Genomic DNA, 13,625 nt, shown 5'->3' with positions numbered 1-13,625 from the left:
ACATCTGTTTTTGAACACTGGGCTAAAAATATCTCTCTAAAATGCAAATCTGCTCTAACAAGGTAGGCCCAGAGTCTTTACTATACTAAACATTTAGGCCTTCATCAACGGGTCACTGCACACCACCCACCCCCATCCCAACGGGGAAGTTTCCTGCTGCTCTGCTCTTGGTGTGTGTCTATCGGGGGTAGGGTGCACGTCAGGCACTTGCTGTGCCCCTGTGAAGATGAACGTGCACTGGAGCCCCACTCCTGGCCACTGCACCCTGACAGCTGAGCCTGGGAGAAAGAGCTGGGCACCCGAGTCAGCAATTCTTTGCTTTTTACTGATCTTCCCAGGGCAGACAGGACTGCTGGCTTCTACCCATGGCTACGTGGGACACGTCACAACACACTCCTGTGCCTGCACCTTGGTGAGCTTGACTCTGAGGTGCACATTTAGAAGGCACACTGTTTTCTCACATCTAAGTCTGTTCTCCCACTGGCATTTCAGTAATAAAGCTGACTTTTAAATCTCCATCTGTCTGACTCTACACCTCTCAATAAGTTTCACCTGAGGAGGACAAGGGAGTGTTAGTTATTGACCCTCTTAAAATCCTGAAGCACCTGTTCATGCACGTTATGCCTCTGTCTTTTGTGTCTATTCCTGGTTTCCCCCAGTATGCTCCTGCATGAGGCTTTTTGGAGGTAGGTTGTTTTAGGGTAAAAACCTCAATAAAACCTTCAAGAACAAGAGTAAGCACCATCCTTCCTTGGGGAGCCAGTCTGGACCCTGGAGGGCAGGTAAACCCACCAGTGCATCTGTGGCAGCATTTTACAATGGTCCACAGCAGCCTCTTCTAAGAAAACATGAAGGTCTTTTAAGGCAGGCCCACTCCGCACCCTGAGTCCATCACCCAAGCTTGCACCAGAGGAGGGACAGCACTGCCTCCGCTGTCTCTGTTACTGGTCCTGCCAGCTGCCTTTGCCGGCCAGATCCCACTACCTCCTGGTCCTGAGATTGGCAGGAGGCCTGCCTTAGGGGTGACTCGGTTAAAGGATGGGCTCCCCAGGACGGAGAACTGCCTCAGGCTGCTACCAGCTGGCCCAGAGGAACAAGCAGAGGAAGCTGAATTGCCAGGCCCTGGCACAGGCCGTGAAGGGAGGGCAGGCAGCACACACCACTTCACCCCACACAAGTTCTCCTGTTTTCTTTCAACAGCAGCTCAGCAGAGAAAAAAAATGTAGTAAGTTGATTAGCAAGCACCTTACTCATCAAAGGAGGGTAGAGCATAATTTCAACCACTGTAGAAGATGGTTTTAACCAGAAGGTGATTTTGCACTGATTTATTCTTTCTGCTTTCCATTTTTATTTGGCTAAAAAGTAACTTCCATGCTTAACAAGCAGGTTTAATATACACATATACGCCACATACCTGGGATGGTGTTATCCAAAATAAAAGCCACACAGCCTCCTACAAACATAGCAGTTGTGAGAAGGACGTTCAACACTTGATCAATTCCCGTTATCCCTAGAAATGGAAAACAGGCACGAGGGTCACTACCACCGCGGGGTGGGCATTCCCTGGACCTGGAAGAGCACTGGGTGGGCATCTTCTGCCAGTCGAAGAACCACATCAAAGAACACATCTCTCTGCGCATGTGCACATCAGTTACTGCCGGTGACGCTTTAAACTACTAGGAGTACTTCCAACAAAAATCAAAAGGTGTCTCTAAGGAAAATTCCTAACAATGGCAGGTACGAGATAATCTAATAGGGTGAAGTTCACCCTATAATGAACTGAAGTCATTGGGGGTGTTGTTTACAGATTAAAAAAAAAAAAGAGAGAGAGACGGCTGATATAAGGCTGAAAAGAAAATAACATAGGCAATAATAAGACGACAAAAATATTTGTGGCATCTGCAATCGAACAAAGGTTTTTTGGTATTCCAGACTGCTATTATTAGTGTTCAGCTGCTTCTAATTAGGTGTAACTGGATTTATAAAGACGTTCCCACAGGAATGCGTTTTTAAAAGTAACAAATTCTCCTTGTTATTAGGAAGTTCATACACTTTCTACATTTAAAATATAATGATCCCAAATTTTAGGTTGTATACATGTTACTAGAATAAAAATTGAAAAAAAAAAAAAAAGATCCCAATTCTGCCTTTGTTCAAAAATAAATACCCGCAGCAACAGCTATTTCTTATGATTTATCTTAAGTTGTATCCTCCTCCGTTCATTCTTCATGACACTGGGGTACTAAAATGAATGAAGGTGTTAAAAGGGGGCATCTTGACTGGTCTTCAGGGTAGATGTAATCCCAACAGTAAAACATACAGTCTAGAAAGCTGAGTTTTGAGAAATTTTACATTTTCATATCGCATTAGTCTGAGACATCTACAGGGTTTTACAGAGAGGCAGGCTCCCAGAGACACCAACACCCATGTCAGCGAAGAGGGCTTCCAAAAAACTGCAGCAGAGTGAGATTTGAAAGAAATAATGGGAGAATGTTCATCTGAATAGTCCCTAACACTCCGAAGTCCTAACCACCGAGGAGCTGGCTGGCACTGGTGGCTGTGTTTCCAAGACCCCCGAAACCCGGGGCCTGTTCTCCATACCTGTGACGAGAGGGTTCTGTCTGAGGTAGCTTGGAAGGACAAGTCCAAAGAAGATTGAAAATCCAAGCACAAAGAGGTTCCGGGAAGAGTTCAAATCGATGAACTGCAGGTTAGAGAGTCCAACAGCCGTGATCATTCCTGAAGAAAGAAACATTGGAGCAAAAGTTCCGCGGAGCTCGCCTACAGCACGGACAGCAGGTGGCAGACTCCCTAGAGAGACCTGCCCCTGTCCCATCAGAAACAGACCCGGGAACGGAGCAGGGGCAGCACAGACGCGGGGTGGGGCGGGAATGCGACCACCTGATCTCTGATGCAGATGCCCTCTGGCCTGGGCACAGCCGGGGCATACGCACCAGCACAGAGGTCACACCCTGTTTCCTTTGGACTGGGCAGAAAACAAGGACATCGACTCCCTTAAAACCTCTACACAAGGTTTTGGGAGAATCGGGAAACCCACCCAAATATCTGGTTTATGTCCCTGATTACTACAAACGACTGTGCAAGAGCTCACAGACAGAACCACATTGTAAAAATGGTCAGTTTTAAATGGCCCACTCAGAGGGGAAAATATTTGAATATTTGCAATGCTAATCAAAGAGACTAAATTTAATCTCACTTTTCCTAGCACAATTATTCTTATTGTTGGTCTAACTCAGTGGTACAGGTATTGCTTTTGGCAGACATATTCTTTACTAACTTTTTAAAAAATTTTATTATTGAGATATATATGTAAATATATGTCTCAATAATAAAATATGTGTGTATATATGTATCTCACAAAATTTGCCACATTAACCATTCTTAAGTGTACACTTCAGTGCACTAATTACATTTACCACACTCCATTATCAAAACTTTTCCATTGACCCAAATGGAAAAAACTGTTAGAAATAAGTTTCTATTTTAAAATAGATATTTATTGTTAGTTTCGATTTTACTGAAGGGGGTCAGCAGAAAACTACAATCCCTATTAAAAATTAGCAAAGGCAAAGAAAGAGGGGAAGCCTGCTAACAAAGAAACAGAATCTTACCAAAGAGAGTGCAGAAGAGGGCGCCGAGCACAGGATCTGGGAGGGACGCGAAGAGGGCGCTGAACTTCCCGATCATGCCCAGCGCCAGCATCAGTGCCGCCCCATACTGGATCACTCGGCGACTGCCAACCTGTGGGGAACCAGAGCGCAGGGACGGTGCTCACCTCGTCATCTTCTGGCAGGGCCCGTGTCCACCCCGGCCTCCCCGGGAAAATGAGTGTACCCAGACAAAATCCAGATTGCTTTTAAAACATGTCATTTCATGACCCAGGGTAGAAAGATCCCCACCACCTTTTTCTCTCCCCTTCTCCTTCTCTGAAGCTCACTCCTCTGCTCATCTTTTCTTTGGGGGGCCTCGGGGGCTTGGCCTTAGCACCCCCCTGCCCTGGGTGATGTCACCCAGGACTGCAGTGTGGACCTGCTCCTGCACCGGGGTCCTGGGTTTCTAATGCCCTCACCTCTCAGCCAGGATGACCCTCTGGTGTCCCAAATGCAAAATGCCACGGTTACCGTCTGCCTCAGCTTCTTCTCTGGGCTTCACTATTACCAAGTTAACCCGCCCTGAAGCAATTATCTTCCCTGCACCCTGAATCAGACAAAGCCTCTGAACATTTGCGGAACCTTCTCTCCCCAGGTTAAGTCTTCATGGTCTCCTGCCCTTGAGAAGTGGCCCAGAGTTGGGGTCAAAGAGAGCAGCATTCTTGAGCCCTGCTTTGTATCCCTGTACCCCCATCTATCTGAGGCCCAGGATATTCATCTCTAAAATGGACAGACTGCATGGCTTTGCTTTGAGGATTAAACATGATGACAAGTTTGAGCAGTGTCTGGCAAGCACTTAGCTATTTCATAGCCTCCCACTGGCCTTTCCTGCAGCCCCCTTGTCCTCCACACTATCATGGGGTGACCTCTCTAACATGCTGGTTTGGTGGGGTCAGTCCTCTTCTCAAATCCTCTGGTGCCCATGAGATCAAACCCACTTTTCAGGCGCTCTTCAACACAGCCAAGCCTGCAGTGCACTCTCCTGCCCATGCCCCACCCAGCCAAGCTAGGGGCTCACTGCCTGCCCCTCCACCCTCCAGGCATGCCCAGACCTGTCCACCAGGAATATCCTCCTGGCCAATTCCCAGACACATCTTCAAGACTGTACCCAAATGCTACCCTTTCTGAAAAGCCTTCCTTGATCCAAAGATTCAGCCCTCCCCTTTGAGCCCCCTTCCCACTCTGGGCACCGTTTATAGCATTTCCCACATGGTCTCATCCTTAGCTGTGAAATCTGATCTCTGCCTTCCAGAAGCCACATCTAGCCCACATCATTCAGTTAGCAGGAGGTAGGCAGGGGGTCAGACTCAACAGTAGGAAAACAGCCCTAATATCCCAGCCCTTCTGGGGGTCACACGGAGCCTCGGGGTTTCCTCTTGCTCTGCACACTCCCTGGAATGCCCTCTGCCTCCCTTCTGATCTCACCCTGAACTGTGGCTCTGCTTCTACCACCACGGGAAAAATCAACACTGCCTCTCTGACTCTCCAGAGTCTCCAGCAATGTGGAATGCAGCAAAGGAGAAAGGACCTTCCGCACTCCAAAAAGATACTACAGCCAGGAAAGATGGCAGTTATTCGGTTCCTAGAAAGAAACTTTGGGCTAAACATCACATACTTGGATGCCTATAACTTACTGTGCACCTACTACATGCAGAGACTCTCCACTAAATGCCTTATATCAAGTTACTGAATTCCAACACCTTGCAAACTGTATTTCACTATCACTACTTTATAGACAAGGGCAGGCAGGCAGAGGGGTGATGTCACTTGCTTAAGGTCACCTTGCATAGCAATGGAGCCAGGGCTGGAATCCAAAGCCACGCCCTCCCCACCACATCACACTGGCCCACTCTTTAGGATAAGGGTTGGAACAACTCAGTAAAGAACTGCATGTGGACTCCAACTCCTTAGAACTAATTAATCGGAGAACTTCGACCGCAACGGGGGTAGGTAGCCTCATCTCTTGGTCAAATATGGTAAGAGAATGCCATACCCAAATAAAGGACAGCAAATATTAGAGTTGCCAATAAATGAGGTGGGGTCTCTGGAAGGGCCCTGGATGATCCTCTTCCCGGACACCCTGAAGTCTGGTACAACGGCCCGGACCAGCACCATCCGGGGCGGGGGGGAATGCTCCTGCTCGGTGCTGTTATTGGAAGCCACCTGCTACTGAGCCCATGATATGACTGGTGTGACTGAGAGACTCAATTTTTAATTTTAACTGATTTCAACTGAAATTTAAATAGCCACATGTGCTGCAGGACCACTGGACTGGACAGCACAGACCCAGCACTAGAATCAGGACTTAGAGCTGAGTTCGACTCAGAAAAGCAACTTCCCCTAGTCCTTCAGCCAGATGAAAGCTAGGTCCCAACCTAGATCTCGGGCCTCTTCCCTCCCAGCAGGGAGCCAGCTCAGGTTGCCAGATGCTGGAGGACTTCTGCTGCAAGTCCCACTTCCCCACTCCAAGGCAGCTGTGCAGATGGACTCGATTATGTGAGTCTGGGGAATGTAAAACCAAATCCAGAGCTGACACTCTGCCCTTGAATGGATCCACCTTTGTCTCTGGAAGTGGCTCCAATAGCTGTGTCCAAGGGGATTCAAAAGGAAGATCAATTAGCTCATTAAAGTGCTGGCAGGGTGCCTTTTCAGAATAAGCCAACACTATTCAAATTTTAATAGAGCTAATTACTCCACAAACCACCTGGGCCCTGTTTTAGACAGAAGCATTAAGCAGCAGCAAGCAAGGCTTACTCCTGCAGTGATGCTGGGTTATTATTTGGTGATGTGTTTTAAAGGGGACAGAAAGGGTGTTGGCCGGTTAAACTATTATTCCCCAAGATCCCCTGTCTACACTAACTTGACTATAATGCATTGCTTGGGATTAGTTATCTGCCAACAGGTCATGGCAGCAAAACTGGCTGGAGTGGCATGGCTTATGCCTACCCTGTGCCCCTCAGACCCTCCCCCCCCCCAAGCCCCATGAGACACCAGTCACCTTAGTCTATGTTTAGCAGCACTGGGTCCCCAGGGGCAGCACTGGAGGAAGTGCACCCACCAGGCGGCCCTCACACACCATGCACCTGGGGAAACGGGCAGCAGATGGGGCCCTTGACACATTGAACTCTGGGACGGCCAGGCTGGCTTACTGGAAAACAACCAAAGATGTCAGGTGTGTACAGAGCGTGCACTGCTCCCTCTCACCTGGATCACTTTTCACCTGGATTTGCAATCAAGATTAACTGAACTTAGTATTTGGTTTCTTTTTATCTGGTCATTGAATCTTGCATACACAGCAGAGGGATTTCTTTGGAAATCTGCCCCCGTAATTTTACAAAGGTTCAGAAAGCTTTCTGGCTTACCCCCAAGTTCCAGGGATACAGTGCTCTGGTGAGGAGACATAGGGCTCCTGCAAGCCGTGAAGAATGTCAAACCAGTCTCAATACCATAGAGCAATGTAAGATATCATACACATCAACATGCCAAGCAGGCTTCTTCAAAGCCTTAGCAAACAGCAACCTTTGCCCTAAGGCAGCTGGAAGCAAATTTATTTGCTAGTAATAAATCTGAAAGGCCCAGGAGCAGGCTCCTTCTTATGGGAGCTGGAATGTGGGGTGGGGTGGGGAGGAGAGGCTGGTGGGTGGCACTCTGGACCCAAGCCCAGGCTTCAACCTGAGTCACTCATTTTGATTTGTTTTATCCATTAGATTTACAAACCAGGTTTCATCTGAAAGAGGGATTCTGCTGCTAAGGTTTGAAAACTTAATTCTTTAAAAAGTATATCGATATTTCTCTAGAAGGAGAGTGGTATCATCTCTCATCTAGACTAGTGCCTTCTCCTAGGTGGTCTCCTATTTCTAGGTTCTGTCCTCTCCCCACCCCCAACCACCGCTCAGCAAAGTGTACTTTAAAAAAAAAAAAAAAAAATCAGACCGAGTCACTGCCCGCCGCACTGCATGCATTTAGTCTCCATGGCAGTCAGCAGTGCACTACCTGACCTGTCCTCGGTTGCCTGGCAGACCTCGTTTGCTCTTCCTCAGCCCGCATTACTGGCTCTGCTTCCGCCACACTGGTCTCCTTGCTGTTCTTCATTATGCCAGGCCCGCTCCACGCAGGGGCTCTGCATGGCTCTTCCCCCAGGGGTCTGCCTGGCTCACCACTTTGCCTCCTTCAGGTCTGCTCAAATGTCCCCCTCCCGAGGCCTCCCCTGACCACCCTTCCTAACACTCACCCACCCTCCAGTCCTGCTGCCCCTTCCTGCTCAGTGTTTCTCACGGTACTTAAGCGCCCGGCACACTGTTGTTCACAGACTTATGACATCTTCTGTGTATAATCTGTCTTCCCCTGTTAGACTATAACTCCACAAGCACAGGGGTTTTTTACTTTTTTATTTACCGATGTATTCCAAGTGCCTAGAACAGTAGTCTGGCACATGGCTGTGCTAAATTAATATTTGTACAACACATGGTAATGTGATAGCATTTGAGTGCCTCCCTACCTAGACCAGCCAAGGGAGAAGAGACCTCCAAAGAGGCATTAAAAACCTGGCAAAGCAAAGCAAAGAAGCTGGGGTAAGATCTCAGAATCAGAAACCACTCTGTTTAGAACTCATAGTGGTCAGAGCAATCAGTGAAATGGATGCACGCCAAGAGGCCTACCCATTTAATGAGAAAAATATTTGTACCTTAGTAATTCCCAAAACTCCAATGTTGGGACTGGACGAAGTAGAACCATTCCCAGTACCAAATATGCCATCGAGAACACAGGAGAGACCTTCCACGAAAATCCCCCTAAAAGGGAAGGAGGGGGCGGAGGAGAGAAACATTCATTCGGGGAAACATGCCCTGAAATATGCTCTAAATGCTTGTGCCTGAACAGTGTGGTCCATGGACCTACAGCTTCAGCACCCCCTGGGAGGGGTCAGAAACACAGCCTTATCAGGCCCCACCCCTGCTCAACCAGAACCTGCATTTTTACAGGATCCCCTAGGCCCAGTGAACCTTGAGGAGCACCTTGCTAACACAAATGTGTTAAAACCACTCCAAATTAAAATGACGGATTTTAGCCAGAACAGAGAACCACTCGTTGGGAGCTAAGGAGAACACCGGCCTTCATAGAAATGGAACACACTGATTTGGTTCCTTGACTATTAAGATCTAATTTCATCAGAGAAGAAATGTTTTATCATTCCATAAACACTGAGATTTTTAAAAGAATAAATATTGAAGTAATTTTATCAAGGACAATGTCTCCATTAGAAAAAGAGGTAAAAACCAGGAATATTAAACCCCCTGATAGATCAATGAAAGAGACACTAAGAAACCAGGCCCATTGGATCTTATCGCACACAACCCTTCTGGAGGGGCAGCAGCTGGCTGGGAAACGGGCTGATCTGGGCTGCGTTCTCTTCTCTGCCCCCATTAGGGTCTAATTCGCCTTCCAGAAGCTAAAGACCAGGTGTGTTCAGAGTGTAAACCCCACAGCTCATGAACGTGGAGATTCTGAAGACTTCATTTATCCCTGATCTTTTTGTTCTTATTTTATGAATTGAAACTGTAAACAGATTACAGAGCATCCACCCGAAATATCAATTGGGAAAACGAAACAACAGAAATTCAAATGGACATGTCAAGTCAAAATGACACAAAACCAAGCAAATAACAAATGCATTACTGACTATACCTGGCATTCGTTTATGAGTTTGAGGTTTACACAGAGAGTATCTTATTTGACTGTCATTGTGAGGAACGAAGGGCGGAAATTCTGCTCTGTTGTAAAGGACGAGGAAAATGAGATGAAAATAAGGGTGGTGACTTGTCCCAAGACAAACGGCCAATGAACGGCCCTGATTCTTTGCTGTCTTCAAGCTGAAATTCTTGGTTTCTTGTCTAAGATTATTGAAACCACAGAACAAAGCAATGAGGTGCTGGCCCAAGGAAGCACCTGCTCTCTCAGGGACGCACCTGTTGATCGCATGGATGGGAGGTGGTGGGGCACAAGAGAGCCTGGCGCAGGCGTAGTAGTCACCGATCGACTCGATGATGCTAGCCACGACCGCGCTGAGCATGCCAATGACGCCAGCCGCTGAGATGGTGGGCAACCCCCACTGAACTAAGGAAGGAAAGACAGACACGAGGGCCTGGTTAATTTTCTTAGAGGGGCAGGCAAAAGCTGTCAAGACATTAAGAAGAGTCATTCAGTGAGTCAGAGGACTACAAGAACCACTCAAATCTTGAAGCTCACAGAAATTTTTTTCTGTTAATTTTTAAATCTAAGTCCTTAAGGTACCAGATGCCTGAGAGACTAAGTCGGATGAAGATGGACAAGGTAAGGTTTAATCTGCTCTGTGTCTTTATTTAAGAAAAGAAATTGCTTGGCTGGAAGAGATGGTTACTTCTCTTCCTGCTCCAAAGCCACACTCAGGGCTTACTAAATTAGAATTTAACACAGTGTGCTGCAGTGGGATAGAATTTGCATGAAAGGGATTTATAGCTCTGCTTTGCAAAGCGTGGCACAAAATGGTGGTGACCTTGCCCATGGGATGGCGTTAAATGAAAAAGCAGTGAAAGCTCACCAGCTAAATTTAAATCCCCACAGGAAAGCGTGGCCTGAGGTATGGACAACCCTTCTCTACTGTAATAATGGTACCATTTCTTTTTTCTTTTCTTTTTTTTAAGTCACCCCTGTTATGAAAAATTAAAGTTTCATTTAAGAAAGCAAAGAGAGTGCCCCATAAAGTTTCATTGTATCTGGATTTACTTAATTCTTCATTGGATATTTTTCTTCTTTGAAAGTTAATGTACTTGGACATGGAAAACCATAAATCTTTTTAAATAAAAATAGCATGAGGAACTCGTTGTTGGGATAAAGAGCTAAAAGTATCTAAACCTCCTTTCCATGAGCACTTATGTAAAATATACCCACTGAGTGCAAAGCACAGTGGAAAAAAGGTGGGTGTGCTGGTTTGTATGTATTATGTCCCCCAGAAAAAGCCATATTCTTGAATGCAATCTTGTGGGAGAGAAGTGTCAGTGTGGATTGGGTTCGAACCTATTGGTTCAGTGTCCCTGGAAATGTGACCCATCCAACTGTAGGTGATAACTCTGATTGGATAATTTCTATGGAGGTGTGACCAGGCCCATTCAGCGTGGGCCTTGTTTAGTTTACTGGAGCACTATATAAGCTCAGGCAGAAGGAGCTCACAGACAGCTGTAGCTGAGACAGACATTTTGAAGATGGCCATTGGAAGCTGACACCAACATTTTGGAGAACGCCATTTTGAAACACAACCTGGGAGCCAGCAGACACCAGCTACATGTCTTCCCAACTAACAGAGGTTTATGGACACTATTGGCCATCCTTCAATGAAGGTACCCTGTTGCCTTGGACACTTTATGGCCTTAAGATGGTAACCATGTAACCAAATAAACCCCCTTTTATAAAAGCCAATCCATTTCTGGTATTTTGCATCCTGGCAACATTAGCAAACTAGAACAGTGGGTAAAACACGATCTCTCATGCAGGAGCCAATGATGGAGTATGGGAAACAGGACACACTGAAAGTGTAATGATGAAAATTCAAATGGAGGCAGCCCACCCTATGTCACAAGAGAGTATCATTTATGGATTCAGGAAAAGGTGAAGTTGTTGCCTCTGGCTGGGATGTCCGGGGAAGGGAGCTCCCCAAATACTGGGAACGGAGTCCTGATAGAACAACTGAGCATGTAATGACCCACTGGGCTTATGCAAGTTCGCTTCTGAGGTTGGGGCCTGGGCAGCGTCACATGAATTCAGACAAAACCACGCCTGGGGATCTTATTCTTCTTCCCCAAGAGTTACTCAACACCTAAACTGTAATTTAAGCTCCATCTTCCTCCCATTTGTGCCTATCAGTTTACCTCTGGCAGCTGTGACCAAATAGAGAAAGATTATCGCTACCCATTAAAAGATTATACAAATTCCAGCATGCTTGAGCAGTTGTGCTGGCTAATCTCCAGGCCCCTCCCACTCCAGCCTTCTCACTATGGTGGTTCAGATACCAAGCAGCTCAGGACTTTCCAAGGAGCTGCCTCCCATCCGGGTTGCCAGAGCTGAAACCTAGCAAGAGATTCCGTGTCCAGGATTTCATCCTAGCAGAGCCAGAAGAGACAACCAGCTGATCTGAGAAGGGTGCTGGTTAGTCCTTGTGTGTTAATTACAGCCCTCCCCTCCGGGACAAGGCCGCCTAATCCTCTAAAGACCAGCATGGCAAGACCTTCAGGAGACACTCGGGGACAAAGAATGCTTTTCACCCTCCAGAGCCTTCTGCCAACTCCCACCTCCTCTGAGTTGGGCCCTCCTGGGCTCCCGACCCCTATGGCCTGCAAGACACTCACACGGGTACGGGACCTTAAACCACGGGGCCACCAGGAGCACGCCCTGCCTGGCGTCTGTGCGTGCATAGAAGCCGTACTTTGTGCTGTCGGGAGGGAACACATCGGTCACTGTGAAGATGAAGCAGAGGAGCCAGGACACGAGGATGGCCAGGATTATCTGCAGTGGGCAAGGGAAAGCTCCATCAGGCAACACGCCACCTGCATACCATCTGATTATCACACCCCCAGAACCCACCATCACTGGCACTTTGCAGTAAAACACAGGATGGACTTGCTGAAAAACCTATTCCTTGGATGGAATCACATGAAAAAAGAGCAGTTTAATGCAGGTTTATTTTAATACTTCTAAAGTCTGCCTGGTAAAATAAAAGTAATGGGCTTTGTGCTTGCAGAGACTACATGGGGTCAGAACTCGCTTGGGCCCAAGGTACAAGCGCTGCTGAAAGGATGTGCTCCGCGTTCAGAACAGGGACCTTTCATCACACAGGCCCGACCCCTCCAGGGGTCCCGCCCCAAACCCTCCCTTCACAGAACATTTTGCCTAGGAACCAAAGGCAATAGCTGTCAGCAATTAAAGTCGATTACTCACAGGGAACATCTTGAAAAGCTGTAACTTGTATGCAGTCCATCCTTTTTTAGATTTGTAAATTGGGAGAGGAAATTTAACATTTCTGGCATATTGAGAAAACAGTAACACTAGGAAAATTGTCCTGAGGAGAGAGAAAATAAATTAGGTCAAAGGCTCAATGTCGGTGTTTTAAAATAACACTCAAAAGTTTCAGTGGCAAAATTCACTACAGGCTGAAGTTCAATGCATCTACCCAGAAAACTGCCAGTCCTCTACTATTTAGGAATCAGATCTTTCAGAAATACCATTTTGGGCAACAGGTGACAACTGTTTCATCTAGCATTTCATGACACTGATACGAAACTGCAATATAAATGCCTGGGTTAAATTATCACTCTATCATAACAGAAATGACAAGACAACAGATACAAAATACTGCACGGTATAATTATAATTATAAGAGAAAAAAAACAGGAAAGCACACACACCTGCACACGTGCACACAGGCATGCACACGCAGGTGAGAAGGACACAATCCTAAATGCTCACAGGCATTGGCTTCAAGTGGTGATATGATTTTGACTGTTTTTTGCCCCCTGTATTTTCTGACTTATAATGAACATAAATTACTTTTAAAAAGCAAACGAATAAGCTTCAATATTTAAGAAAACTACATAAAGAAGAATGCAATAAAACTGCTGAGAGTCTTCTGTGAGCCAGACATTATGCTGAGTTCTGCACGTTTTTTCACCCTTTGCGGTAGCGTCTATGATCATCCCCATTTTACACACAGAGCAAGTGGCCCAAAATCCCACCACTAGCAGTCTGCAGGGTGGGCTGGGCCAGGGGATGAGGTCTGCAGCCTGAGCTCTTAGCCATTCTGCCATGCTGGCTGCACCCTGAAAGTCATGCACCCTGACTGCCCTGCCCTGAGCATTTCTGGAGGCAACGATGGCCGGGGACCTCCCTGCAGCCCAGCCCTGACACCCTCACCCGCCTGGTGCCCTGCAC

General features: G+C 46.9%; 1 protein-coding gene across 4 annotated transcripts in view; it reads right to left on the bottom strand.

Annotated features, from left to right (window-relative positions):
* Nucleotides 1-13,625, bottom strand: part of SLC23A2 (solute carrier family 23 member 2) — a 147,291-nt gene that overhangs the window by 5,239 nt on the left and 128,427 nt on the right. For all 4 annotated transcript variants that reach the window (XM_037811381.1, XM_037811382.1, XM_037811383.1 and 1 more), the window contains 7 exons: nt 12,636-12,756; nt 12,047-12,203; nt 9,635-9,782; nt 8,356-8,461; nt 3,633-3,762; nt 2,602-2,739; nt 1,415-1,510 (listed from right to left, as the gene is read on the bottom strand). In XM_037811381.1, coding sequence (XP_037667309.1) covers nt 1,415-1,510; nt 2,602-2,739; nt 3,633-3,762; nt 8,356-8,461; nt 9,635-9,782; nt 12,047-12,203; nt 12,636-12,756 — 896 coding nt within the window. The remainder of the gene's footprint in view (nt 1-1,414; nt 1,511-2,601; nt 2,740-3,632; nt 3,763-8,355; nt 8,462-9,634; nt 9,783-12,046; nt 12,204-12,635; nt 12,757-13,625) is intronic.

The sequence above is a fragment of the Choloepus didactylus genome, chromosome 19 (assembly GCF_015220235.1).
Source record: "Choloepus didactylus isolate mChoDid1 chromosome 19, mChoDid1.pri, whole genome shotgun sequence".
In the NCBI taxonomy this organism is placed as follows: Eukaryota; Metazoa; Chordata; class Mammalia; order Pilosa; family Megalonychidae; genus Choloepus; species Choloepus didactylus.
Note: the sequence above shows the minus strand (reverse complement) of the source record. Positions and strands in the feature narration are given on the sequence as shown.